General features: G+C 41.6%; 1 protein-coding gene across 1 annotated transcript in view; it reads left to right on the forward strand.

Moving 5' to 3' along the window:
* Positions 1-27246, forward strand: part of LOC148869469 (vesicle-associated membrane protein 711-like) — a 45635-nt gene that overhangs the window by 5187 nt on the left and 13202 nt on the right. The window contains exon 2 of the mRNA XM_088970707.1: positions 15044-15234. Coding sequence (XP_088826833.1) covers positions 15044-15234 — 191 coding nt within the window. The remainder of the gene's footprint in view (positions 1-15043; positions 15235-27246) is intronic.

A 27246-nucleotide genomic window follows, 5' to 3' on the forward strand; every position in this document is an offset into this window, starting at 1 on the left:
CTCACATGGCAGTCACTAGTGACATTCCGGCCCCTCCTACTACAGCTGCTTTGGAGTTTGTTGCAACTACTGCAGTAAGGGCCGAACTTGAGAGGTATGGGTAGCTTCTGAACCAGCGGGATACAACCAATTCTAGTTCAGTAGTAGGCGGATAGCAAGGTATAGGTGGTACTGGTGGAGTTCACTCTACTTCCTTTGCTCACATAGGTAGTTCACACATCACTGCAAATTATGTTTCTACTTCAGGTAAGGAGGGACCTCCTTGGATTATAGATTTTGGAGCCTTAGAGCACATGACCCATAGCTCTACTATTTTTTCCTCATACCAGCTCTGTTTTAGCAGAGATAAGGTCTCTATAGCTAATGGATCCCATGTTCCCATTGCTGGTCAAGAAAATTGAAGAGAGGAGAGCTTGAGAGTTCGGCAATGAGGGTCTGAAAATGAGAGTTTCGAACCTACTCTCTCTCAGCACCCTAACACTATTTTATTAAGATATATTTGAATAATTACAAGGAGGCCCTTAGTTAGGCAAGAATTTACGAAGAACTTAATATAGACAGGATGGGCCCAGAATAAGGCCCATTATAGAAAAACATAAATAACAAGAAAAAATAAACAACCTATGGGCCATTCAGCCCATCTTCTCTACACTCCCCCTCAAGCTGAGCATAGATGTCAATCATGCCAAGCTTGCTGGTATCATGCTGAAGTTTTGCCTTGGGAATGCCTTTGGTGAAAAAATCTGCCAACTGTCCTTCAGATGTGATGAAAGGAAGACACACTTCACCCGAAGAGACCTTTCCCTAATGAAGTGTCGATCAACTTCAATATGCTTGGTTCTATCATGTTGCACTAGGTTGTGAGCAATGTTGATGGCAGCTTGATTATCATAGTACAACATCATTGGCTTGTCATATTCAACTCCAACTTCTTCCATCAATGATTTTAGCCATAATAATTCAGAAACTCCATGTGCCATGGCCCTGTATTCTGCTTCAGCAGAAGACCGAGCAACAACCGATTGTTTCTTGCTTCTCCAAGAAACAACATTACCAACCACCAAGCTGCAATACCCAGAAGTAGATCTTCTGTCATCAATGTTTCCGGCCCAGTCAGCATCGGTGTAGGCTTCAAGTTTCATATGACCATGCTTGGCAAACAGAATACCCTTTCCTGGGGAACCCTTCAAATAACATAGGATTCTCTCTACTGCTGCCGTATGAGTGTCTCGGGGAGCAAGCATGAATTGGCTAATGCAACTGACTGCATATGCAATATCTGGCCGAGTCATGCATAGGTGCAAAAGTTTCCCAAGAAGTCTTTGAAAGACTCCTTTGTCTTCTAACAATGTCCCTTCTGAGGCTGAGAGTTTATGACTCATATCAATAGGAGTAGCAACTGGTCTAGCACCCGTCTTTCCAGTTTCAGAGAGCAAGTCAAGAACATACTTCCTTTGGGAGATAAAAATCCCATCCTTGGATCGAGCCACTTCTATGCCAAGAAAGTATCTCAATTCCCCCAAATCTTTAATCTCAAACTTTGTATGGAGAAAAGATTTTAGATCATGAATTCCTGAAACATCATTACCAGTCACTACAATATCATCTACATACACAATGAGGTATACTGCTAGAGGTCCACTCCTCTTCACAAAAAAAGTACGATCGGATTGTGTCTGCACATAACCAAAGTTAACAAGTGTTGTTCTAAATCTCTCAAACCATGCTCTACGGGACTGTTTTAGTCCATAAAGAGATTTCCTCAGCCTGCATACCTTTCCTTTCATATCGGTTCCATACATCCCTGGAGGAAAAGACATATAAACCTCCTCATGTAATTCACCATTTAGAAATGCATTCTTCACATCTAATTGATAAAGGGGCCAGTCAAAGTGAGCAGCTAAAGATAGAAGAACCCTCACAGATGTCATCTTGGCAACAAGTGCAAAGGTCTCTAAATAATCAATCCCATATGCCTGTGTATAGCCTTTTGCAACTAGCCTAGCCTTGTACCTTTCAATGGTGCCATCAGCTCGGTATTTGATAGTAAAGACCCACTTGCAACCGACTGGATCCTTCCCTTCAGGCAAATCCACCACTTCCCATGTGTCATTCTTGTGTAGGGCATCGATTTCAGATCTCATAGCATTCTTCCATTCTGGAATCTTAAGAACTTCTGACACAGACCTGGGAATAGGATGAGAAGCAACAGAAGAGAGATAGGCAAAGTATGAAAGTGAAAGCAAACTGTAAGAAAGGTGCTTGGAAATGCAGTGTGCAGTGCACTTCCGTTTTCCTTTCCTAACAGCAATGGGAATATCAAGGTCAGGGAAGGATGACTCCAAAGTTGCTGAAACAGTACCTGTTGTCTCTTTTGTGACTGGAAGTGTATGAGGCTCATGTGTTGTAGGAGAAACAACCTGCACATTTCTGGATCTTTGCCTTTGATACACCTTGGGATTGAGGATAGGACGAGGAGGTAGAGTAATGGGACAAGGAGAATGAAACGACTGATCCACCCTTGATACATTAGAAGGAGAAACAGACACATCAAGAGACTCAACAGGGACAGGAAGAGGAAGAGCAAACACCTGTGACAAATCCTCTCCCTGCGGACAATGTCCTTCTAGAGAGGAACCATAAAAGGGGGAAAGCTCATCAAAGGTGACATCCATTGAGACATACCAATTGCCAGACTTTGGATCAAAACAACAATAACCCTTCTTTGTAGGGGAATAACCAAGGAAGATACACTTTTGAGCTTTGGGTTCAAATTTATGCCTTTGGACACTTGGAACATGTACATAACAGGTTCAACCAAAGACACGAATAGGAACAGGAAAAAGGTCTTTATCCGGATGAAGAAGATTGAAGGGAGACTTAAACCCCAAAACCCTGGATGACATACGGTTTATAAGGTAGGTAGCAGTAAGAACAGCATCACCCCAAAACCTGGTAGGAACATGTGAGGCAAATAAGATACTTCTTGCAACTTCAACAATATACCTATTTTTCCTCTCAGCAACCCCATTCTGCTTTGGGGTCCTAGCACATGAGCTTTGATGAATAACCCCCATGTCAGAGAGATAGCATGATAGGTTTTTCTCAAAGCATTCTTTTCATTGTCAGATCTGAAGATTTTAATCCTGGTATCAAACTGGGTTAGAACAAATTCATGGAATTGTCTTACAAGTCTTGGAACTTCATCACGGGATTTCATCAAGAATATCCAAGTGAACCAAGAAAAGTCATCAATAAACAGGATAAAATATTTGTAGCCACCCATGGAGGGTAAGTGGTAAGGCCCCCGCACATCAGAATGCACAATATTAAAAGAAAAAGAATATCTTTTATTGCTCAAAGGATAATTGTTTCTACAATGTTTTGACAATTCACAAGACTCACAATGAAGATTGGACAAACTAATTCCCTTAAACAGTTCAGGGAATAGATGACTCAAGGCAGAAAAAGACAGATGACCAAAACGACGATGACACAACATAATCCAACTAACAAACTCTGAAGAGACAGATCCGAGAGCAACATTCCCAAGATGATCAATGCATTGTCCCGGAGTATCAAACAGGTATACTCCGTTCGCCTCATGGTCACTCCCAATCACCTTCTGAGACTCCAGATCCTGAAAAACACAGTAGGAAGGAAAAAATGTTACACAACAGTTTAGTGACTTGGTTAAACTACTCACAAACAACAGATTTGTATTTAGTTTAGGTACATGGTGGGCAGAAGGTAGGAACAAGGAATCCGTAGCCTTGATGGTTCCCTTACCAGAGATAGGGGCAAGTGAACCATCAGCTAAAGTGATTTTATCACGTCTAGGAAGCAAGTCATATGAAACAAACAAGGTAGACAGATTGGTCATATGGTCAGAAGCTCCTGAGTCAATAATCCAAGGGATCTTGAGATTACCCGAAGTGGTAGCATGATTGGCAGAGGCCCTTATACCTGAATGAGCAAATGCTGAAGCAGCAGAATTTCCTGAAGGGTTGGAAGGAGAGGTCACATCACTCAGCTGACTGATCATCTTCCCAAACTTTTCATATTCTGCTCTCATGGCTGCCAACTGTGCAGAAGCAGACATCTCTTCACTATCTGAACCAGCAGCTACATTTGCACTTCCTAATCTTTTACTATCATGTTTTTTCTGAAACCGAATGGAAACAAGATTAGGATGTAATTTCCAACACTTGTCTTTGGTGTGCTTCGGCTTCTTGCAGTACTCACATATAACTTCTTTCTTTCCTGTGCCACTAGAAGTTCCAGCATTCCCTTTAGGTTTAATCCCCATATTGGCAAAGTGATCATTAATATCAGCCCCTTGAACCTGGACAGCCCTTCTGCTCTCTTCACTACTCACCAATGCATAAGCTTGTGACAAAGAGACACACTCATTGGAAAGAATATTCTGTTTTGTGATATCATATTCTGGGTTTAGTCCAGTTAAGAACTCAAATACCTTGTTCCCTTCAACCAATTTTCTGTAGGTCTCTGCATCATTGGTGGTGTCCCAAGTTACAGCTTCTATTAGGTCAATCTCTTGCCATAGGGACTTCAGGGTTGAGAAATATACAACAAGAGGTTTCTCCCCTTGCCTTAAATTCTTTACATCACTTCTCAATTTATATGCCCGGGCCACATTGAGTTTTTGGGAATAGGTTTCTGCAACACTGTCCCAAATTTCTTTTGCTGAATTCATCCATAGGTAGTGTTGGCCGATTTGTGGCTGCATTGAGTTCACAAGCCACCCAATGACAGTGTAATTTTCTTGCATCCACTTCTCGTAGGATGGATCATCTTCTAGGGGAGCCTTCTTACTCCCGGAAATGAACTCCCACTTTCCTCTACTACATACATGAATCTTTACTAATTGTGACCATGCCAGATAATTAGTTCCATCTAGTTTAATTGTGGTCACAGTCAATAAGGAATCACTTGGAGTCCCCTGAACCAGTCCATATTTAGCACCACTTTTGTTTTCAAACTCTGAGGAGTACATCATGTAAACACTCCAAATATGATTTCAGATGACTTCTATAAGTATACTGATTGAGGACAAGCAAGAACAGAGTTCATCCGACCACAAGAAGGCAACACACTGAGTTCAGCCGACCACAAGAAGGCAATACACTGAGTTCAGCCTTCAAGAAGTAAACAGAAACTTCTAGGCACTCAGCCGAAGTACCTTTTCAAATCCGGACTTCAAGGTAAATACCACTTGGTATTGCTGAAATAGCCCTTTTTACAAACACAGTGTGGGCAATAGAGACAATCCCACTGCCAAAAAGAAAAAAGGCCTCAAGAACAGTTCGTACAGCCCCCAAAAACAGCCAAATATAAGTAACAATCCACAGCCTTGTTACAAGGATGTTTCGGCAGTTTTGACAGTCCAAGGAGTGAAAACAGCCCAGAAATTTCTGGGTTAAATCAGATTCAATGGCAGTCGAAGGTAGTACAGAACAACTAGAGTTTTTGGACAGTAATACAGAACAACCAGAGATTTTCGGACACTTCAACAGTCCAAACACAGTCGAAAGTAATATAGAACAACCAGAAAACTGAGCACAACTTACAGTTCGAGCTTCAAAACAGAACCGAGCTATTCCCCTTTCTTTTTTTTTTCTCTGATTCTTCCTGGCCACCGAACCATTTCTCCAAGAGATTCTAGTCTTGGGCACTTCCAATGACCTCCAAGAATCAGGCAATACGAGCCTAAGCTTCCACCCCTAGAATATTGAAGTTCGGGTATGCTTTGATACCATGAAGAAAACTGAAGAGAGGAGAGCTTGAGAGTTCGGCAATGAGGGTCTGAGAATGAGAGTTTCGAACCTCCTCTCTCTCAGCACCCTAACACTATTTTATTAAGATATATTTGAATAATTACAAGGAGGCCCTTAGTTGGGCAAGAATTTACAAAGAACTTAATATAGACAGGATGGGCCCAGAATAAGGCCCATTACAGAAAAACATAAATAACAAGAAAGAATAAACAACCTATGGGCCATTTGGCCCATCTTCTCTACAGCTGGGAATGGATCTGTCAAGATTAATGATTCCATTTCCCTTCCCTCTGTCCTTTATGTTCTCAGATTGAGCACTAATTTGTTATCTGTTAGTAGTTTGGTTAAGAACCTGAACTGCTCAGTAATTTTTTCTCCTGATCATTTTATCTTGCAAGATCTGGATTCAAAAAGGACGATTGGGAGTGGTCGTGAAGTGAATAGAATCTACCTTCTAGATGTGCTTCCTCCTCATCAGAGTCATCATGTCAACAGGGATAGTGAGTCAGGGTCTGTGGGTCAAATTATGCTTTGGTATAATCGTTTGGGTCATTTGCCTTTTTCTTCTTTGAGTATTTTGTTTCTAAAACTTTTTGAGTCTGTTAGTTTGTTAAGTCTGGAGTGTGAAGGTTGTCAACTTGGAAAGCATTGTAGACATTCATTTAAAACTAGTAATAAAAGGTGTTCTTCTTCTTTTGATGTTATTCATTCTGATGTGTGGGGACCTTTTCATGTTCCTTCTATGGGAGGTTATCGATATTTTCTCTTATTTTTGGATGATTTCTTACGATACTCTTGGATTTACTTGATGAGATCCCGCGATGAACTACCATCCTTGGTGATGCAATTTCATCAGATGGTGCTAACACAGTTTGGAACAAGAATAAAGGTGTTCAAATCAAACAATGCGAGGGAATATTTTGAAAAACACCTTGCTTCATATCTGTTAGAATATGGTGTTGTCCATCAGAGCAGTTGTTCCTACAGTCCACAGCAGAATGGTGTTGCAGAAAGGAAGAACAGGCACAATGTTGAAATTGCAAGAAGCATGATGATCACATCTACAGTTCCTGTTCGGTTTTGGGGTGATGTAGTCCTCACAGCAGTATATTTGATTAACAGGGTGCCCTCTCATATACTTGGATTCAGCACCCCATTCAGTCTCATTTTTCCTGAGGGGGAGATGTTTCCTATTCCTCTCAGGGTGTTTGGGTGTGTCTGATTTGCACATATCTTTGGTCCTCACTACTCGAAGCTTGATCCCAAAGCAAAGAAGTGTGTCTTCCTTGGATATGCAGAAATCAGAAAGGGTATCGTTGCTATGATCTAGTCTCTGGGAGCCAGTATGTTACCATGGATGTCAAGTCCACATACTTCTCAAAGAATCCTTCTCAGGGGGAGTGTTTTGGGGAAGTGAGTTAGCAGTCTATTCCTCTCCCAGTTCCAGTCCCTGTGTCTACTCCTGTGTTTGACCCTCCTGTGTCACCTACCATACCACCTCCTTTGCATCCTGCTTCTCAGCATTACTCATGACAGAGACTTTACAGGAAGGTTGATTCCACTACAGTAGAACTCACATCACTTCCTGTTGGTTCCTTGGAGACTCTAGATTCAGCTATCATGGATTCGGGTATTTCTCTTGATCTCGCTACTGTTTTAGTTCCCATTGATTCTATTAATCATGTTACAGATAACTTGGATCTTCCTATTGCTCTCAGTAAAGGGAATAGAGAGTGTACTGCTCATTGTATTTCACAGTACTTATCCTACAATGGACTTTCTCCTTCTTATTGTGCTTTTCTTTCCTCTCTTGACTCTGTGTCTATACCCAAGGGTGTTAGTGAGTCTCTTTCCAAACTTGAGTGGAAGACAGATATGCAAGAAGAGATGGAAGCTCTAATTAAGAATCAGACATGGGACATTGTGGACTTACTAGAGGGCAAGGAGACTGTTGGATGCAAATGGGTTTACACCGTAAAGTATAAGGCAAATGGAAGTATAGAAAGGTACAAGGCTAGACTTGTTGCAAAAGGGTACACATAGACCTATGGAATTGATTACTTAGAGACCTGTGCACCAGTTGCAAAGATGACCTCTATTTGGATACTTCTTTCTCTTGCTGCCACATACTCTTGGCCCCTGTTTCAACTCGATGTGAAGAATGCTTTCCTAAATGGGGATCTGCAAGAGGAAGTGTATATGGATCTTCTTGCTGGCTTCTACAGTGATGCTGAAAAGGGAAAGGCATGCAGTCTTAAGAAGTCACTTTATGGCTTGAAACAATCTCCCAGAGCATGGTTTGACAGATTCAAAAAGGCCTTGATTGCTTTTGGCTACACTTAGACTCAATCCGATCATACCTTGTTTGTGAAGCGAAGGGGATCTTTGGTGTTAGTCCTAATTGTTTATATGGATGATATTGTTGTCACAGGGAATGATTTAAGTGAGATTGATTGTCTGAAAAAGAATCTATATAAAGAATTTGAAATTAAGGATCTTGGAGAACTGAGATACTTCTTACGTATTGAAGTTGCAATATCAAAACATGGAATTTTTATCTCTCAGATGAAGTATGCCTTGGATCTTCTTCAAGAATCAGGGAAGCTTGGAACGAAGGCAATCGGAAGGTGAGCCAGTAAAGGACATTAGAGATATCGGATACTTGTGGGTCGGTTGCTATACTTGTGTATGACAAGACCAGACATTTCCTATGCAGTAAGTGTGGTAAGTCAATACATGCATGCTCCACGAGTCCAGCATTGGGAGGTTGTTGATTGGATTTTTGCTTATCTGAAGGGACACCCAGGCAGAGGCATATTGTTTATTGATCATGGACAGTTGAAACTAGAGATTTATACAGATGCAGATTGGGCGGGATGCCCTTGATGACAAGAGATCCACTTCAGGAGTATGCACCCTTTTGGGAGTAACCTTGTCTCGTGGAAGAGTAAGAAACAAACAGTGGTGGCAAGACCAAGTGCTGAAGCTGAATACAGGGCCATGGCACATGGAGTTTCAGAACTTCTCTGGATCCGTTCCCTATTAAGAGAAATTGGTGTACAGGCAGAAGAACCTATGATGTACTATGATAACCAGGCAGCAATTAACATTGCCCATAACCCAGTCGAGCATGACTGAACTAACCACATTGAAGTGGATAGACATTTTATCAGAGAAAGAGTGACTTCTAGGGAAGTTTGTCTTCCATACATTGCTTCTGATCTACAGCTCGCTGAAGTTCTCACAAAAGGTGTTGCAAGGAACAAGCTGGAGCATGATCTACGCAAATTGGGAATGTGTGACATTTACTCCCAACTTGAGGTGGAGTGTTGAGTTGGGCTAATTTTCTAGTTATTGGGCCCAGTTGTTTTTTATTCTTATTTTAAGTTATTAAGTTGGGAAGTTGTTGGGCTTTAGGCCCATTAGTTTATTTTTTTAAGTTGTGACTGTTCAGCTACTTTAGTAGCCACCCTACTAAGGGCATTCTTGTAATATCTCATTCTTTTAAGTTAAGTATAAATTATAATGAGGGGTTGGCGGCCAGAGCTAATTCAATTCTGGTTGACTTCCTACTCCCTTCTTCTCCTCTTTTCTTCTCTACTGCTGAAACCCTTCATCTTCTTCTTCTTTCTCTTCACAAGGAAGTCGTCTAAATCTGCAATCAATAATTTCTACTATCATTCATTAATTTCTCCACTTCATTCATTTTTTCCTTTCTTTTTCCACCCCTTTTTTTCCTGGCTTTTTTTTGAGCAATCTCCTCATCAGTTTTCTCTAGATTAAGACCCATTTTATTGGCAAAATTCATCAGCTGGTCCTCTTCCACATGCATCTTCCCTCCTGCAAAAACATCCTCCTGCCCATTACATTTTCCTTTTCTTTCATCGAATTAGTGCCATCCTTCCTCATATCCCTTTCTTCTCTACCCTTCTCTCCCTCCTCTCTAATCTCTTCATTCCTCATATTTCCCTTGGGAGAAACTCCATCCCTCCTAAAAACAGACTTTGGAACCCTAGCCGGAAGTTACCTTTCCACACTTTCAACACAGTTATTCAAATCAATGGGCTTAATCATAGTAGGAACAGGGATTGGGCCATCTGCAAGAGAGCTAACAGAAGAATCGGTAGCAAAACCGAAAACACGAGATCTACGAGCTGGAAGTCCCCTTTTTTTCCTGGCTTTGTTTCAGTGGCCAACCACCTTGACTCGGGCCTAGGTTGCAGGCATCAGGGTAATCTGTTTGGGGAAGACCCATGGCTTCGGTAACCTGATCAGAATTTGGAGTTGCACCCCTTGGAGGTGTTTCCTTCGAAGCTTTACAGATCTCCTGCTTAGTCACCATCTGAATGTCCAGCTTTAGCTGTCAACAAGAGTGGGATTTCCTAACTGAGAGGCCACAGGAAGGACCTTGCTGTTTGTGGATGTGGTTTAAGGCATTCTGAAAGCCTAAGCTTTGTTGGCACCCTTCATCCTCACAAGACTTCTACAGAGGTTTGTCAAAGGAAGACCTCTCTACAATCTTAGTTTCACTGAGTTTGTCTGCTGCAAACAAGGCACCAATGCGATAATCCTCTTCAATGTCCAAACAGATTTGTATTGTCCCATCCACACTCCCAATACTGGATTCTTCATCAGAGGAGCACTCTTCCTCAGAATCACCGGAATCAATCCACCGCCCATCATCCTCTTCATCGTCTTGGACCTCTTTTGATCTAGCATACCTGGGATTAGGCTTATCCTCGGAATAACCGGAATCAATCCACCACCCATCATCCTCTTCATCGCCTTGAACCTCTTTTGATCTAGCATACCTGGGATTAGGCTTATCTTGTTGAGAAGGGAGGCATCTCGCCCACTGTAAATTCAGCAGCCCCCTTTGACCGCTTCTGTTAGGGATCAATGGGGACGATGATACACCCAAATTAGCATCCTCCATTTATCAACCACCTTGTTCTACATGTGACATTTAAGTTGTCACGTGCGTTTTCCTTGAAGCTTGGCCCGACCACTTGGTTCAGCCCTGGTCTTGAGTTTTTATTTCCCAAAAACTCCCCCTTTAAAATGTCCATGTAGGATGCAGGTCCCTCCCTTTGAAATTCAAACTTATTTGAAAGCCCGATAAATAAAGGTAAATTGGAGCCTAAATTAATCAGGCCCGACGATTTGGTTTTCTTTGGGGGAAAACCAAGTTTGATGCCTGAAGCTTCCAGTCTTGTTGCTCGACGTGGCCTTTGTCTTGCCACGTGAGCATCGTCTTCTCTCCTTGCACCCTCCTAGAGCATCGATTCAACTTCCGACACAACCCATACTTGTCTCCACCTTCCATTGGAGAACACTTCAAGCATTCTTGGTATCTTCTCCAGCTTAGCATCTCGAATTTGTAAGGTTGCTGCATGAAGGTCAGAGAGATTCACCTCTTGTAAAGAACTGCCGCACAATGTAGCAATCTAGAGGAAAACCTCCTCTGCCCAAAGATTGAACGGAAGTCCCAGTACTTTCAGACTGATAGTACCACCATCGACCTCCACCTCATTGTAGGAAGGGTAACATGGAGAAAGTCTAGGGCCCACTATCTGACAGAGCAGGTAAGTGGAATAATTGCCTCACAGGTGATTGTCGTTAAGTACACGTGGTGGTGCAGGTTGGGTGCATGCCATCTGATGTTAGACCAGCTCGGTAGAGTGTGCTTCTTTTATTCACAGATCAGCTCAGATACCAGGCTGGTCCTTGTTTGGGTGTCATCAGGGCACCTCAGGCCAAGCCGTTATTGGAGACGTCCGAGGTGCTGCTGTTAGACAGTTTTGTATGCCCTTAGCTTCAATCTGATTTGATGTACTTTTGTTATTTAGTGGAAATAAATAAAGTGCATGTTTGATTCATGTTGTTTGGTTTAATTCTGTGTAAAACCCTAAAACTGGACATTTATAGAGACTCATGTTAGTTTTAAATGTTTACAGCCGTTGGATAAGTCTGGGGAGATTTATCCTGCCAAGGCTGATACTGGTGTGCCACCAAGTGTTGGGATGGCCTGTCTCAGCCATCAGGGTAAGACCCGAGGCACATGCAGTATGGGATTACTTGAATCCTTGAACCGGACCAGATTTCCAGTATTGCCCTGGACCTTGGAGATAGATGGGCAAAACTGGAAAGTTACACCTGACCCCTAGACTCGATTATGACATTTCACTAGGTGTTGGATCAGGCTACCTTTGATATGCCATTCAGTGAGATCCTTAGCGGGGATCAAAACCTGGGCATGTTGGGGCAGTTTGAGAATTCATCTGAGTGGGTGATCATAGTGACAGAATCAGCCACTTTGTCGGACAAAGGGTAATGATCGGGAATGCACTCTCTCTGATGGAAACCAAACTGCCGGCAGTTGATTTCAATCGTTGGAATTTTGTTTTGCAAAATTAATATATTTATATATATATGTACGGTTTCGAATTGTTTGCAAATGGTTTTAATTCCCGGGATCCATGTGAGAGGAGAGTGCGGCACTGTACCTTGCAGCCGAGGGAGATGTCCTCTCTTGTCGGGCAGTGCTTGATCATTAAGGGCTGAGAGGTTAAGTGTAAGACCATTGAGGATAATACCTGATGGGCTAATCTTGCACCTGCCCACAGTCCCTGGGTTTTTATAAGATGGCTTGGCCCAGGGACCACTTAATGTAAGTGTTGGGCCCATAGGGTCCATATGATGGACTCAAGGGGTTCATTGAGTTTTTCAGTGAATTCGGCTGGGCCTTGTATTAAAGGCTGGGCCGAACCCATGTGGCTGGTGTGTAGATCAATGCTTGGGTCCCACGCCATACAAAGAAGCCCAACTGGGCAGCAGATTGGAAAGTAATTAGACACTGAACACTTAATGGGCCAAAAGCCCATTTCGAGGTGGGCTGATATGATCACCCATCCATGGGGCGAATTTGAGATTAAAGTTAGTAAAAGGATTGGGCCTTTTAGCCTTATCCACTCTTAGAGACCAAATTCAAATTAGATTTGAATCTGGTAACCTCCTGATAAGATCAGGAGTAAGCTAACTCTATCTGCAGAAAAGGATTAAGATTATCCCCTATCCAAATACTGATTTGGATTGGGATAACTCCTAAAAAGGAGGTTTCTTAATCAAGAAGAAAGGAGGAGATTTCGAACCACCTTGAAGAGGTATAGGATACCTCCTGCGAATTCAGATCTGATCTGATTCATACTCTCCAGAAAAACAGAAAACAGTTCAGCCTTTTGTTTTTGGAGATCTCCTCCTGCCGCCGCCATCTGCCATTGCAAGATTAGATCTTTGTAGAAAAGAAAGTCAAGAAATCTGTTCTTGACATCAGTATTGCAAGAAAGACTGAAAAGGATTCAGTGTTTAGTACTTCCAGAGGATTCTTGTGAAGGATCCAGTGTGTAGGACGCACCCTGCTGGTTCTGTTCCATTCACAGCTGTGTCATCTTCAGCAGGAACGGATCTTGGAGCATTCTTTGGGCGTGAACACCAACTTTGGGAGATACTGCTTCTCCGGATCAGGTGTATTCCTCCCATTTATCTTTTGGCACAGATCTGGTTTGATTATGGTTCAAGTAGGATCCTTGAATATTGTATTCTAAATTCAGGGAATATGATTCCCAGTTGAGAGAATGTAGGAAATTTTTGAAATTCGCCCACCCATTCCGCAACCTTTATGGCGTCCATTAGATGGATCCTACCCTTCTTTCAGCTGCCAAGTCTTCCGTTGTCGCCACGTGTCTCAATCTCATTGGGGGTCAGTTCGACCCTCATCAGTTTTATATGCAAATGATTTTTCAAGTGAGTAGAATCATCTTCACTGGCTTCTTATTTTTAATCTTCACTGGCTTCTTAGCCCCTAGGCATATTCAACTTAAAGCAGGTCTCTAAGGGGGACATTTTGTTATGGAGCTTATAGAGCATAACTCAGGGGAAGAGGGGAAAATCATGTGGTTGTGTTTAGAAGGCTTTTGGGGAATTTTTGGAAATTTTCTCATCTATTCTGACAATCATTGTTCTTGTAACAGTCATGATGGACAAATTTTCTTTCATTAGTTCTAATTTCTAAACAAAAGAAAAGGAAAAGGAAGAGTTACCATCATTGGACTAGACTATTTTTCAGTAAGTTTGGTTAGTTATCTCATCTACTTAATGATTTGAACATAATCTTCAATGGGATAGAAACCATCTTATTGACCTCATTTCCGCTTTTCTTGCATTCTTTTGTTTAGAATCATTATTTTTAAACATTGATAAAAAAATGTGATTTTTAAACTACAGCCAATGATTTATTGATAGTTGATACAGCTTACTGCTTACCCAAAAAAAATATGCTTTAATGATACAACTCAACTCAGCTTTAATGCTTAATTCCAATTATTTGGGGTAGGGTACATGGATCTTTTGCTGCCATTGTGCTCTATCAAAAGCCATGTTTTCTGTCAAATTGTAAGTCCAAATCAATATTTTTCCACTTCAAGCTACCTTTTCTTTTGTCCTCCTCTGGCTCTTTTAGAGTCTTCTATTCACACCATGTCACTCAATGGTGCCGTCATTGGTCATCTATGAACATGACTAAACTATTGACTTAATTCTGTCACTAATTGGAACTATTCCCAAGTCCTCTCTAAGAGACTCATTTCTGTTCTGTCCTTTCTAATCTTGCCACCTGTCCATCTCAACATCCTCATCTCAGCTATGCACATAATTGTTGAACATGTTTTTCCTTGATTGCCCAGTACTTTGTTCCTTATAGCAATGCTTGTCTTATGACTATCTTACAGAAATTTCTATTTGCTCCATATTTTTTAATGACAACAATGTAAATTCTGAAGGAGTTCTTCCACAATCCTTTTTCTTTTGGAGGGTAAAAATGGAATATTTTTTTATTGTAACTGGAAGTCTTGAATCTAACATGACAACAATGTTATTATGTTACTGATAAAAAAAAAAATGATATGATAACCAGAAGGTACTGCCTGGAAAAGTGTGGGGAGGGGGAGGAGGTGAAGTAATATTCTTTTGTCAACGTTTATTCCATAATAGTGATATTATGAGTTAAAGCATGATTACTTTTGTGTTCCTAGAATTGTACTGCCTTGTCTATTTAACTTGGGGCAGGTTAAATTATTTGAATTCAATTTCTATCTCATCAGCTCTGGGAAGTGGACTGTAGCTTCATCTTCACTTCTGAACTACATATAATGTGTCTTATGATATTTATTGAAACTTTTTTTGTGCAGGGAGAATTCCTTTTGCTTTTCTAGAAGATATTCATCAAAGATTTGCGAGGACTTATGGCCGTGCTGTTCATACAGCTCTTGCTTATGCCATGAATGACGAATTTTCAAGGGTTTTGAGTCAACAAATGGATTATTATTCAAATGACCCTAATGCAGATAGGATAAACCGGTTGAAAGGTGAAATGAGTCAGGTAGATTTTTAAATGCTATGGGAATGTATATGTCTCGGTTGCTATTTCACTTCAATTCTTTTTTTTTCTCAACTTTCAAGAAGTCCTTTTTCTTATTTTGGCTTCTTCAATTTGTTTAGTTCTTTCTTTCCATATTAGATTCTCATGAGTGCTTGTGTTGAATGGTCGGATATGGATGCTAGTTAGTTGTAGGGTGCAACTTGGGTCAGGCCAACTGGAACTCTACTCAAAAATAGGGGCAGGATGGATTGAGTTGAAAATTGGGTTAGGTTAGGGTTGGAAAAAACCACCATGATTCATATTTGGTTGGGTTATTGGGAGGGGTGGATATGGACCTAACCTTGGCATATATACATATAACACACACACACATTTTGCATGTGGCAAAGGAGAAGAGAGGACAGCAATAGAGGGTGTTCTTCATAAGACACTACCTACATAATGATAACTTTTCCTTCGAAAGAATTTTGATTGAATGGCTCAATGCCTTTTCTTTCTTATTTCATTGAATATATAGCTGAATATACAGTAATTTAAGGCCTGATTTACACTGATTTACAGAGATTTAAGGCTGATTTATCTATACCTACAGCTATACAATCTACTTACAGAAAGATAATATGAATACAAAATAAATAGGCTGTACAAAATAAATGTTTGCTTTATATGGTGTTTGCTTTATATGGCAACATCCCCCCTCAAATTGATGCTTCAAATTGATGCTGGCTGATCAAGAAGCATCAATTTTCCAATAAGAAATTTATGGTGTTGTCGAGTAAGAGACTTGGTAAACACATCGGAAATTTGCAAAGCTGTGGAAACATGTGGAAGAGAAATAACTTGAGCATTTACAGCATCTCAAATATAATGATAGTCAACTTCAATGTGCTTGGTGCACTCATGGAAGACTGGATTAGGAGCAATTTGAATAGCACTGGTATTATCTGCATGTAGTGGAGTGGGATTAGATTGAGGAAATCCAATCTCAGTCAACAATCCTCGAAGCCAAGTAATCTCAGAGCAGGCAGCAGACATAGCCCGGTATTCAGATTCAGTAGAAGATTTAGAGACCCGATCTTGTTTCTTACTCTTCCACGATATCAAAGAATCCCCAAGAAACATACACCAACCTGTAACAGAGCGACGAGTATTTGGGCAACCAGCCTAGTCGGCATCACTAAAAGCACTAAGGCGCAGAGAAGACCCAGTGGGAAAAAATAAACCACGACATGGAGTACCCCGAAGATATCTTATGATGCGACGAATTGCAGCCAAGTGAAGATGACGGGGAGAGTGCATAAATTGACTAACTTGTTGGACAGCAAAGGAGATGTCAGGTCTGGTAATAGTCAGGTAGTTTAATCTGCCCACTAATTGTCGATACAAAGATGGATCAGAAAGTAGTTCTTCCTCATCCGAGTGGTACTTGACATTCACTTCGAGAGGAGTATCAACCAATGAAGAATCCTGAAGACCAGCCAATGCAACTAAATCTTGAGTATATTTATGCTGATTGAGAAATATACCAGAGGAGTTAGATTGAATTTCCAATCCCAAGAAATATGTAAGTGGCCAAGATCCTTCATATGAAAGGACTCTCGAAGACGTTGCTGAAGCTGAGTAATCAATAAAGAATTCGTTCCTATTATAACTATGTCATCAACATAGACCAAAAGAAGGACAATTCCAATAGAAGTTTTATGAAGGAATAAAGAAGAGTCATATTGACTTTGCACAAACTTAAACTGTAGCAAGGTAGATCTGAACTTCTCAAACCATGCACGGGGAGCTTGTTTTAAGCCATACAATGAGCGGTTCAACTTACAAACTTCCAAAGTAGAAAAGGAGAACAAACCAGGAGGAGGTGTCGTGTAGATATCTTCTTTGAGATCACCATGGAGAAAAGCGTTTTTGACATCCATTTGTTTAAGTGGCCAACCCTGTGAAGCAGCAATGGCAAGAATTGTTCGCATAGTGGTCATTTTAGCCACAGGAGCATATGTCTCCTCATAGTCCACCCCATACTCCTGTCGATTACCAAGAGCAACCAACCTAGCTTTATAGCGCTCTAGAATCCCATCAGAGCGAAGTTTCACTGAGTAAACCCACTTACACCCAATAGATTTAACTTTGGGTGGACATGGAACAATATCCCATGTATGATTATCCTAAAGGGCTCGAAGTTCTTCTTGCATTGCTTGTTGCCAACACTCATGCTTAACTGCCTGGGAGTAAGAAGATGGAATCGAAACAGAGGATAAAGCAGCACTAAAGGATTTATGGTAGGAGCCATACCAATTAGGAGGACGGGAGACTCTAGTGGAGCGTCTCAAGATAGCTGGAGCAGGATCAGGTGACAGATCTGGAGTCGGAAGGGGCAGTGGTGAATGATGCCGTTCATACACATATCCAGGCTTGAATCGTTCAGGAGAAGAAGACGATTCATCAAAGCTAGGAAGAATAGCAATATCGGGGAATGACTGATCACAAGTTGGAAAGAAAAACTGATTTTCAAAGAAAACAACATTGCAAGAAACACGAAACTTCTTAGAAGAGGAATCATAACAAACAAAACCTTTATGATTTGTACTATATCCCATAAATGCACATTTAACAGATTGAGTAGAAAGTTTATGACGTTCAAGAGGAGGCAAATGAACGAAACAAACACAACCAAATGTATGTAAATGCCCATACTGAGGATGTTGTTGATAAAGACGAAAATAAGGAGACTCAAGGTTTAGAGTTTGAGAAGGCAGTCTATTAATAAGATAAACTGTTGTAGATAAAGCTTCTACCCAAAACTGAGGAGGAACAGAAGACTCAAGTAGCAAAGTACGAGCAACTTCTAAGAGATGACGATTCTTTCTCTCCGCCACACCATTTTGTTGAGGTGTGTGTGGACAAGAACGTTGTGAGAGAATACCTTTTTCATTTAAAAAATCATGAAGTGCATGAGACATGTAATCTCCACCAGAATCAGATCGAAGAACTTTAATGACAATAGAAAATTGAACTTCAACATGCGCAACAAAAGTCTTGAAGACCGAAAAAACATCAGATTTGGAACGAAGAAAATAAATCCAAGTAAATCGACTATAGTCATCAATAAATGTCACAAAATACTTATAATGTGCATGAGAGATAATAGGTGTAATCCCCCATACATCACTGAATAATATCAAAGCATTTATCTGCACGACTACCGGGAAGAGGAAAAGGAATAATTTTACTTTTTTTCAATTTACAAGTTGAACAATCAAAAGAAAGGCTTGAAATTTTATATTATTGCCTAATAAACCAGAATTCAACAAATAAGACAATATAGTAGAATTGGGGTGTCCCAAACGTTTATGCCACACCTCATTTTTATTACTAACAGAACATGCAAAAGAAACATTACTAGGAATGAAAATGTGTAGAGGAAATAAACGTCCGACTTTAGGCCCCTTCGCGATCACCGTCCCCGATTCCTGATCCTACACACAACAACCTGTTGGAATAATGTTAAAGTAACTTAGTTGCAGTTGTTAGGGCCTATTTGTCTAGTTAAAGTATTTTTTATTTCGTTTTTTATTTAAGTTATGTCTGTTATTGTACTCAGGGGCACAAGGGTCTTTTCCCTTGTTATTTCTGTCGCCCTATATATAGTAAAATAAACACTGGCGCCGCCAGTACTGTTACATTGCAAACCTTCTCTTTTCTCTCCTCTCTTCTCTTCTCTTCTCTTCTCTTCTCTTCTCTCCTCTCCTCTTCCACCTATCTCTGGCCGGCTACACTGTCAAGATGGTATCAGAGCGGGAATGCTGATTAAAAGAGAGCAGATCGATCAACCCTACTGTCAAGAGAAGATCGATCAACCCAAAGAATAGATCTAACAGACTAGCAGAAAGGAAATCTGATTCTGGACTACATAATAGCTAAGACTGGTACAATTCTCCCTATTTTTTCTCTTCTTTACTCTCCTTGGTCATGTGCCGAGTGAAAACCCTATGAATCTGGGGCGACTGAATGTTGTCGGACCTGTGTAACCCTAGTTTTCTTGGATCGTGTGATCCTGTTCATGTGTTAAGACAACTGTAGGTCAATGCTGACCTGTCTTCTCAATGGTTTGAGTTGACTATAAGCAAGAAGGATCTCTCCTGCTGATTAGGGGCTGTTAGCCATTCTAGAATTCTGGTAGGTGGGGATTGATAAATCTATACAGGTCTGAAACTGCTGAATATTACCTCAGGTTTGTCTAGAATTTGGTACTGTTTGTGCTCAATCTAGTTGGTAAACCCGAGTGTGTGGGTGTAACTGAGTGGAGCATTGCTTTGTGGAGTAAGGAGGGGTCCTAAGTCCGGTGTGTGGGACTGATTAACTGCTTGACCATGTCAACTGAGAATTCTGTTACTTCAGAGATCTCAGGGAGCCACAATGGAGTGAGTGGGGGAGTGGATATGAGCTTTCCCATGGCTGTCATTCCCTTTGATGGCCTGAATTACCTTGAGTGGTCTAGGGGGATAAAACTCTACATCACTGCTAGGGGGCGAATAGGATACATCAATGGGAGAGTAAAGGAACCGAAGTATGGAAGTGCTGAGCATGATAGGTGGAACCAAGAGAACAGTATGGTGATGTCTTGGCTCTTGGTTTCAATGCTGCCACAAGTAAGGAAGACCTTTATGTGGGCTGAAACTGCTTGTGAGATATGGGAACAAGCGAAGTCCACTTATTCAGAACAGAGACACTATGCCAAGATATATCAACTACAAGTTGAATCTTCTACTTGCAAGCAGGGGGAGAGGAGTCTCTCGATGTACTATTCTGATTTGACATCAATATGGAAAGAACTTGATCACTATCAGAATGTGAATTGGAAGTGTGATGAAGATGCAAAGGCCTATAAGTCACTTGTATCACAGCAACGCGTGTTTGCCTTTCTCCTAGGGCTGAATCAGTCATATGAGTCCATCAGGGTACAGATCTTGGGTAGTAAAGACTTGCCATCAGTCCAGGAGGTGTATGCCTTGGTGCAGTCAGAAGAAAGCAGAAGAAGTGTGATGAATGGTGTAGAAGGGGAGTCAGTTACACTAGCGGTCCGGGGAAATTCGGATACAAATGTCGGAGGTGGCTTTAAAAGGGGTGACACTTAGAAAAAAAACAGAAGATAAAAGCAAGCTTTGGTGCACTTACTGCCAGAAGACACGACACACTAAAGATACATGCTGGGATCTCCATGGAAAACCTAAATGGGCACAGGATTTGGGTAAGAAGTCAACAATGGATCAAAGCAAGAAACCAGGCTAGCAGAATCAAAGAAGGTATAACTCAGCTAATCTGGCATCGACAGAGACTAGTCCTTCCGTAACTCAGGAGAGACATCCTGGTTCTGACCCTAAGGAAGATATTATCAACTCCTTCCGTGAACATTTGGAATTGTATGGTAGGACTCTTCGCCAGGTGGATTATGGGCCTACTCCTTCTACCTCATTTGCGTCTACATCAGGTAATGCCATAGCCTTCCATGTGTCATCTCATACTACTGATTCACCTTGGATTATTGACTCCGGAGCCTCAAATCACATGACTGGTAAGTCAAATTTGTTCCAGGCATATAACCTTCTCTCTGGAAGAGATAAGGTAAGGCTAGCTGATGGTTCTTTTTCTACCATAGCTGGCCGAGGCACCATATCTCTCCCACTTGGCCTTACTCTTCCTAATGTCCTGCATGTTCCGAAATTACCTATTAATTTGTTGTTCATTAGTAGTATTACTCACTCTTTGAACTGCTCAGTCACATTTTTTCCGTCTTCATGTGTGTTTTAGGATTTGACCTTGGGGAAGACAATTGGTAGAGGAAGCATGGTGGATGGTCTCTACGTGTTGGAGAATAATGCTGGTCTAGTGGCGACTGAGTCCACAAGTTCGTTGAGTGAGAGTCAGGCCTATTTATGGCATAGTCGTTTAGGTCATCTTTCTTTTGAGTCGTTAAAAGTTATGTTCCCAAAGTTGTTTGAGTCCTTGTCAGTGAGTCAGTTACAGTGTCAAACTTGTTAGTTGAGTAAGCATTATAGAAGTTCTTTACCTTTAAGAAATAAAAGATCTGAATTTCCATTTCATATTGTTTATTCTGATGTTTGGGGCCCTGTTACTCTACCTACTGCAGCTGGCTATAAGTATTTTGTTACTTTGATTGATGATTATTCTCGATACACTTGGGTTTACCCTATGCGATCTCGAGACGAAGTGCCACAAATTGTGAAAGATTTTCAACGCATGGTGTTCACTCAGTTCCAAACGGAAATTCATATTTTCCAGTCGGACAATGCAAAGGAATATTTCCATAGTGATTTCACGAAGTTCTTTGCTTCGAGTGGGTCACTTCAGCGAAGCTCTTGTGCCAGGACACCCCAACAAAATGGTGTGGCTGAACGAAAAAATCGTCACCTTCTCGAAGTTGCTCGTGGCTTGTTGATTCATATGAATGTGCCAAAACAGTTCTGGATGGATGCAGTATTGTGTGCGACATATATCATCAATCGCATGCCCTCTCGGCTACTAGAGTATAAGGCCCCACATCAGCTCCTGTTCCCAACAGCCCCGTTGTCCACTATTCCGATGCGTGTTTTTGGGTGTCGTTTTGTCCACAACCTATCACCTACTCGTGGTAAACTTGACCCTCGGGTTGTTCCTTGTGTTTTTCTTGGTTACCCCTCGTCTCAAAAGGGGTATCGTTGCTATGATCCCATTGCCCGCAAGTACTATGTTTCCATTGATGTCTCATTCTTTGAGAGTCAACCGTTGTTCTCGGTTTCTCCTCAAGGGGAGAGTAGGGTTGAGGAGAAACAGGCGACGACTCAGATTCAACTACCTCCTTTACCCGATCCTTCTCCGTTCCGGGTTTTCCATCGTCGTCATAAGAGCCAGCAGAGTTCAAGAGCCGTGGAGTCGTCTCATTAGCCAGGTACACTTGATCCCATTGCTCCTTTAAATGTTGATTCACATGTCCCCAATGATCTTAATATTCCTATTGCTAAGAGAAAGGGTGTTAGATCTTGTACCACTAATCATCCTATCTCTAACTTTGTGTCCTATGAGCACGTTTCACCTTCGTACCGTGCCTTCCTCTCCTCTGTGGATAGTGTTCCCATCCCTAAGACCGTGGCAGAAGCTTTGTCAAAACCTGAATGGACAGATGCAATGTAGGAAGAAATTGATGCCTTACACAAAAATGGTAGGTGGCAGTTGGTAGATCTTCCTGAGGGGAAGGAACCAGTGGGGTGCAAGTGGGTGTTCACAGTGAAACACAAAGCTGATGGAACTGTTGAAAAGTACAAGGCTAGACTGGTAGCAAGAGGCTTCACATAGGTATATGGAGTGGACTATGCAGAGACTTTTGCTCCTGTAGCGAAGATGAACTCCATCCGGATTCTCCTTTCCTTGGCGGCAAATCTTGACTGGGATCTTCACCAATTGGACATCAAGAATGCCTTCTTGAATGGTGACTTGGAAGAGGAGGTGTACATGACCCAACCTCCAGGGTTCTGTGCCAAAGGCAGTAAACAAAAGGTGTGTAGGTTGAAAAAGTCCCTATATGGATTGAAACAATCACCTCGGGCTTGGTTTAGTAAGTTCCATGTAGCAGTCCAACAAATGGGATTCAAACAATGCCAGTCAGATCATACCTTGTTTGTAAAAAGAGGTGAAGGTAAAATTGCAGCTCTTATTGTGTATGTGGACGACATGGTGATCACAGGAGATTGGGAGGCTGAAATCTAGAGACTAAAAAAATTCTTAGCCTCTAAATTTGAGGTGAAGGATCTAGGCCCCTTACGATACTTTCTTGGAATTGAAGTTGCCCGCTCTCACAAGGGCATCTTTATTTCCCAACGGAAGTATGTACTAGATCTACTAGAAGATACAGGCAAGTTAGGGGTAAAACCATCTAATTCACCTATTGAACCTAATCACCGTCTGGGAGACAGTCAGGGAGAGTTTTTGAAAGATGTAAAGATGTTCTAGAGACTCGTGGGGAGACTTCTCTATTTGTCTATGACCAGGCCTGATATTGCCTATGCAGTTGGTGTCCTTAGTCAATTCATGCACAGCCCGATGACAACTCACTTTGAGGCTGCAGAGAGGATCTTGAGATATCTCAAGAAGTTTCCTGGAGCTGGTTTGTTGTTCCAGAAACACAGTCACTTAAAAGTGGAAGTATATACCGATGCAGATTGGGCAGGAGCAGTCAATGACCGAAAGTCTACCAGTGGTTATTGTGCCTTTGTAGGAGGAAACCTTGTCACATGGAGAAGCAAAAAACAAAGTGTGGTGGCTAGATCCAGTGCTGAAGCAGAGTATAGAGCGATGGCTCATGGGGTTGCGGAAATCATGTGGATAAGAAATCTGTTAGGTGAACTGGGTTTCATAGTAAGCAATCCTACGTCACTCTACTGTGACAATAAAGCAGCCATCATATTGCTGCTAATCCAGTTCTGCATGATAGGACGAAACACATTGAAGTGGACAAGCATTTTATCAGAGAGAAACTTGAAAGTGGAGAAGTGTGCACACCATATGTCAACTCGGAAGAACAACTTGTAGATATCTTCACCAAAGGTCTTCATCATGTGCGGCACAAAGATTTGTGTGACAAGTTGGGCATGATTGACATCTATGCTCCAACTTGAGGGGGAGTGTTGGAATAATGTTAAAGTAACTTAGTTGCAGCTGTTAGGGCCTGTTTGTCTAGTTAAAGTGTTTTTTATTTCAGTTATGTCTGTTATTGTACTCAGGGGCACAAGGGTCTTTTCCCTTGTTATTTATGTCGCCCTATATATAGTAAAATAAACACTGGCGCCGCCAGTACTGTTACATTGCAAACCTTCTCTCTTCTCTCCTCTCCTCTCTTCTCTTCTCTTCTCTCCTCTTCCACCTATCTCTGGCCAGCTACACTGTCAAGACAACCATTACGAGAAAAATGGACATTATAGTTATTTTCTACTAATTGGCCAACTGAAAGAAGATTATCAGAAAGTCCAGGTGATATAAGAGCATTGTTGAAAACCGGAGTAATATCACTGTTGTCGGTTGTTTATGTGTATGTATTCAGGTTTAGTACCATAAGGGTACTGATGTATTTCCTCTTTGATTACATTGTTCGGCTGTACTAGTATAAATAATAATAGATCATTCTTTCGCCCCCTAAGTTCAATAGGGGCTTTCAGTCCTCTCGGCTCTCCTCTCCTCTCTCCCTCTCTTCTCTCCTCTTGCCTATCACTTGCTCTTGCCTATCACTTGCTCTTGCTCTTGCTCTTGCTCAACATGGTATCAGAGCAAGTTTGTCCAGGCCTGAAAAAAAATTAGTTGAGGTCATTCTCCAATGCCGAGTAGGTTGCCTCTTCATCTCCTAGAAGCTGTATCCCTAATGCTCAACTTCAAGAAGGAAGAAGGTGCCGGCCTGACTGTTCAGCTTCCTAGTGCAGAAAAGAGTTCTGGTACAAAGTCTTTTCGTATTCCAGCCCATATGCTGTTTTCATTGATTGCTCGGCTGTAGAGAGGTTGTCACCTGATGTACGAAGAGGAGGTTCTGGTTTGCAGAGGGGCTGGAGTTCAAGAAGGTACTGTCCATCTGCTGTTCGGGTGCCCTGGTATTCAACTGAAGCTGTTTTTTGTTGTTTTTTCTTCTTGCACCCTTCGATGGACTGTTGATGCCCTAAAAATCCGAATGTGGTGTTCTCCTCTGGTGTGTCACTACTATTCGGCTACATTGTTGTTGGACTGAAGTTTTTTTTTTTCTTCCTTGACTGTTCTTGCTGTTCGACTACATTATTGATCTCAGTGACTGTTCGGCTACCCTGAAGTTGGTGTCAGCCGATTAGGTGTATGGTGAACTATCACCTTGTGTCTCTCTTCTACTAAGGAGTTGTATGAAAGTTGTAAAACCGTAGGTCATACAGACCTAGTTATGTACTGCATTGCAGTGTTTGTATGTTTGTTCATTGGATTCCTACAAAAATTGTAAGTCACACAGACTAGTCCAAGTGCTGCAGCAACAGTGGTTGATCTTGGCTCTCTGTGAAACCGCAGGTCAGAAGTACCTAGTTGTATGCTGAAATAGCAAGTGCTTCTTTTGTGGACTGAAGGACATAAGATCCCTTTTCTGTAGCAGCTCTGTGAGGCAGTGTGCCTTGGGTGTTGTGTGTTCTTAAACCTAAAATCATGAATAGTAAAGATTCAGCCACATCTGGAATCTTCACAATGTTGAATGAAATGAGTGGGGGTGGTGACCTATCCTTCCCTATGGCTGTTGTTCCTCTTGATGGATTAAATTACCTAGAATGGTCAAGAGGGATCAAGTTATACATCACTGCAAGAGGGAAGATAGGCTACATTAATGGGAGGATAAAAGAACCATCCTCCGGGAGTGCTGAATATGATAGATGGAATCAGGAGAACAGTATTGTTATGTCCTGGCTCTTGGTTTCCACGCAGCCTCAAGTCAGGAAGAATTTCATGTGGGCCGAAACTGCAAATGAAATCTGGGAACAAGCAAAGTCTACATATTCAGAATTGAGACACTATGCCAAAATTTATCAACTGTAGGCAGCATATTCTACTTGTAGACAGGGGGAGAGGTGTTTATCGGTCTATTACTCTGACTTAACATCTGCCTGGAAGGAGTTGGATCACTACCAGAGTGTGGATTGGAAGTGTGATGAGGATACTAAGAAGTACAAACAGATTGTCTCCCAGCAAAGGATGTTTGCATTCTTACATGGTCTGAATCCTATGTATGAATCTATCAGAGTTCAGATTCTCAGCTCCAAGGATATCCCTTCTGTTCAGGAAGTCTATGCTCTTGTACAATCTGAAGAAAGCATGAGAAATTTGATGAACAGCCCTGGTGGGGATGCTGTTGTGTTAGTTGCAAAAGGGGATGTATCTACTGGTAGGGGATCTTCTTCCCAGAAAGGAGATCTCCAGAGAAAAACAGAAGATAAGGAAAAATTGTGGTGCACTCATTGCCAGAAACCCCGACACACCAAAGATACCTGTTGGGATCTTCATGGGAAACCAAAATGGGCTCAAGATCTGACTAAGAAGCAAAGTTCAGAGGTGAATAAGAAGTACTGGCAGCAAAATACAAAGAAACATCACATGGCCAACATGGCTACTCGGGAGCATTAGCCTACCATTTCTACTGTGACTCAGACACATCTCACTAGACCTGACCCGAGGGAGGACATTATGAATTCCTTTCGTGATCATTTAGAGCTCTATGGTAGAGCAATTCATCAGATGGATACTCCTCCCTCAACCTCATTTGCATCTATGTCAGGTAACCCTGCCACTGCTTTCCATGTTGCTTCTCACACCCATGACTCTCCATGGATCATTGATTCTGGAGCATCAAAACATATGACTGGTACGTCCTCTTACTTTCAAACCTATCACCCTCTTTTTGGAAGAGACAAGGTGAGACTAGCCGATGGATCATACTCTTCCATAGCTGGTCAAGGAACCCTCTCTCTTCCTCTTGGCCTTACCCTCTCTGATGTTCTTCATGTTCCAAACTTTCCCATTAATTTGTTCTCTATTAGTAGTGTTACTAATTCCTTAAATTGCTCAGTGACTTTTTTCCCTTCTCATTGTGTGATTCAGGATCTGGCCTCGGGGAGGATGATTGGTAGGGGTCGTATGGCTGATGGACTTTACATGCTGGAGAATAAGGCTGGTCTTCATGTTACAGAGTCTATGAGTCAGTCCTATAAGAAAAAAGTCTATTTATGGCATTGTCGTCTTGGTCATTTGTCTTTTGAGTCTTTGAAAGTTGTATTCCCAAAACTGTTTAAGTTAATGTCTGTCTCTGACTTTTCTTGTCAAACGTGTCAGTTGAGTAAACATTGTAGAACTCATTTTCTTCAAAGACATAGTAAATCTGAATCTCCATTTCACATTGTTCATTCGGATGTGTGGGGCCCTGTTACTTTACCATCTGAGAGTGGCTACAAGTATTTCATTACCCTC

The sequence above is a fragment of the Nelumbo lutea genome, chromosome 2 (genome assembly GCF_056320005.1).
Source record: "Nelumbo lutea isolate HS-2025 chromosome 2, American lotus-T2T, whole genome shotgun sequence".
Classification (NCBI taxonomy): Eukaryota; Viridiplantae; Streptophyta; class Magnoliopsida; order Proteales; family Nelumbonaceae; genus Nelumbo; species Nelumbo lutea.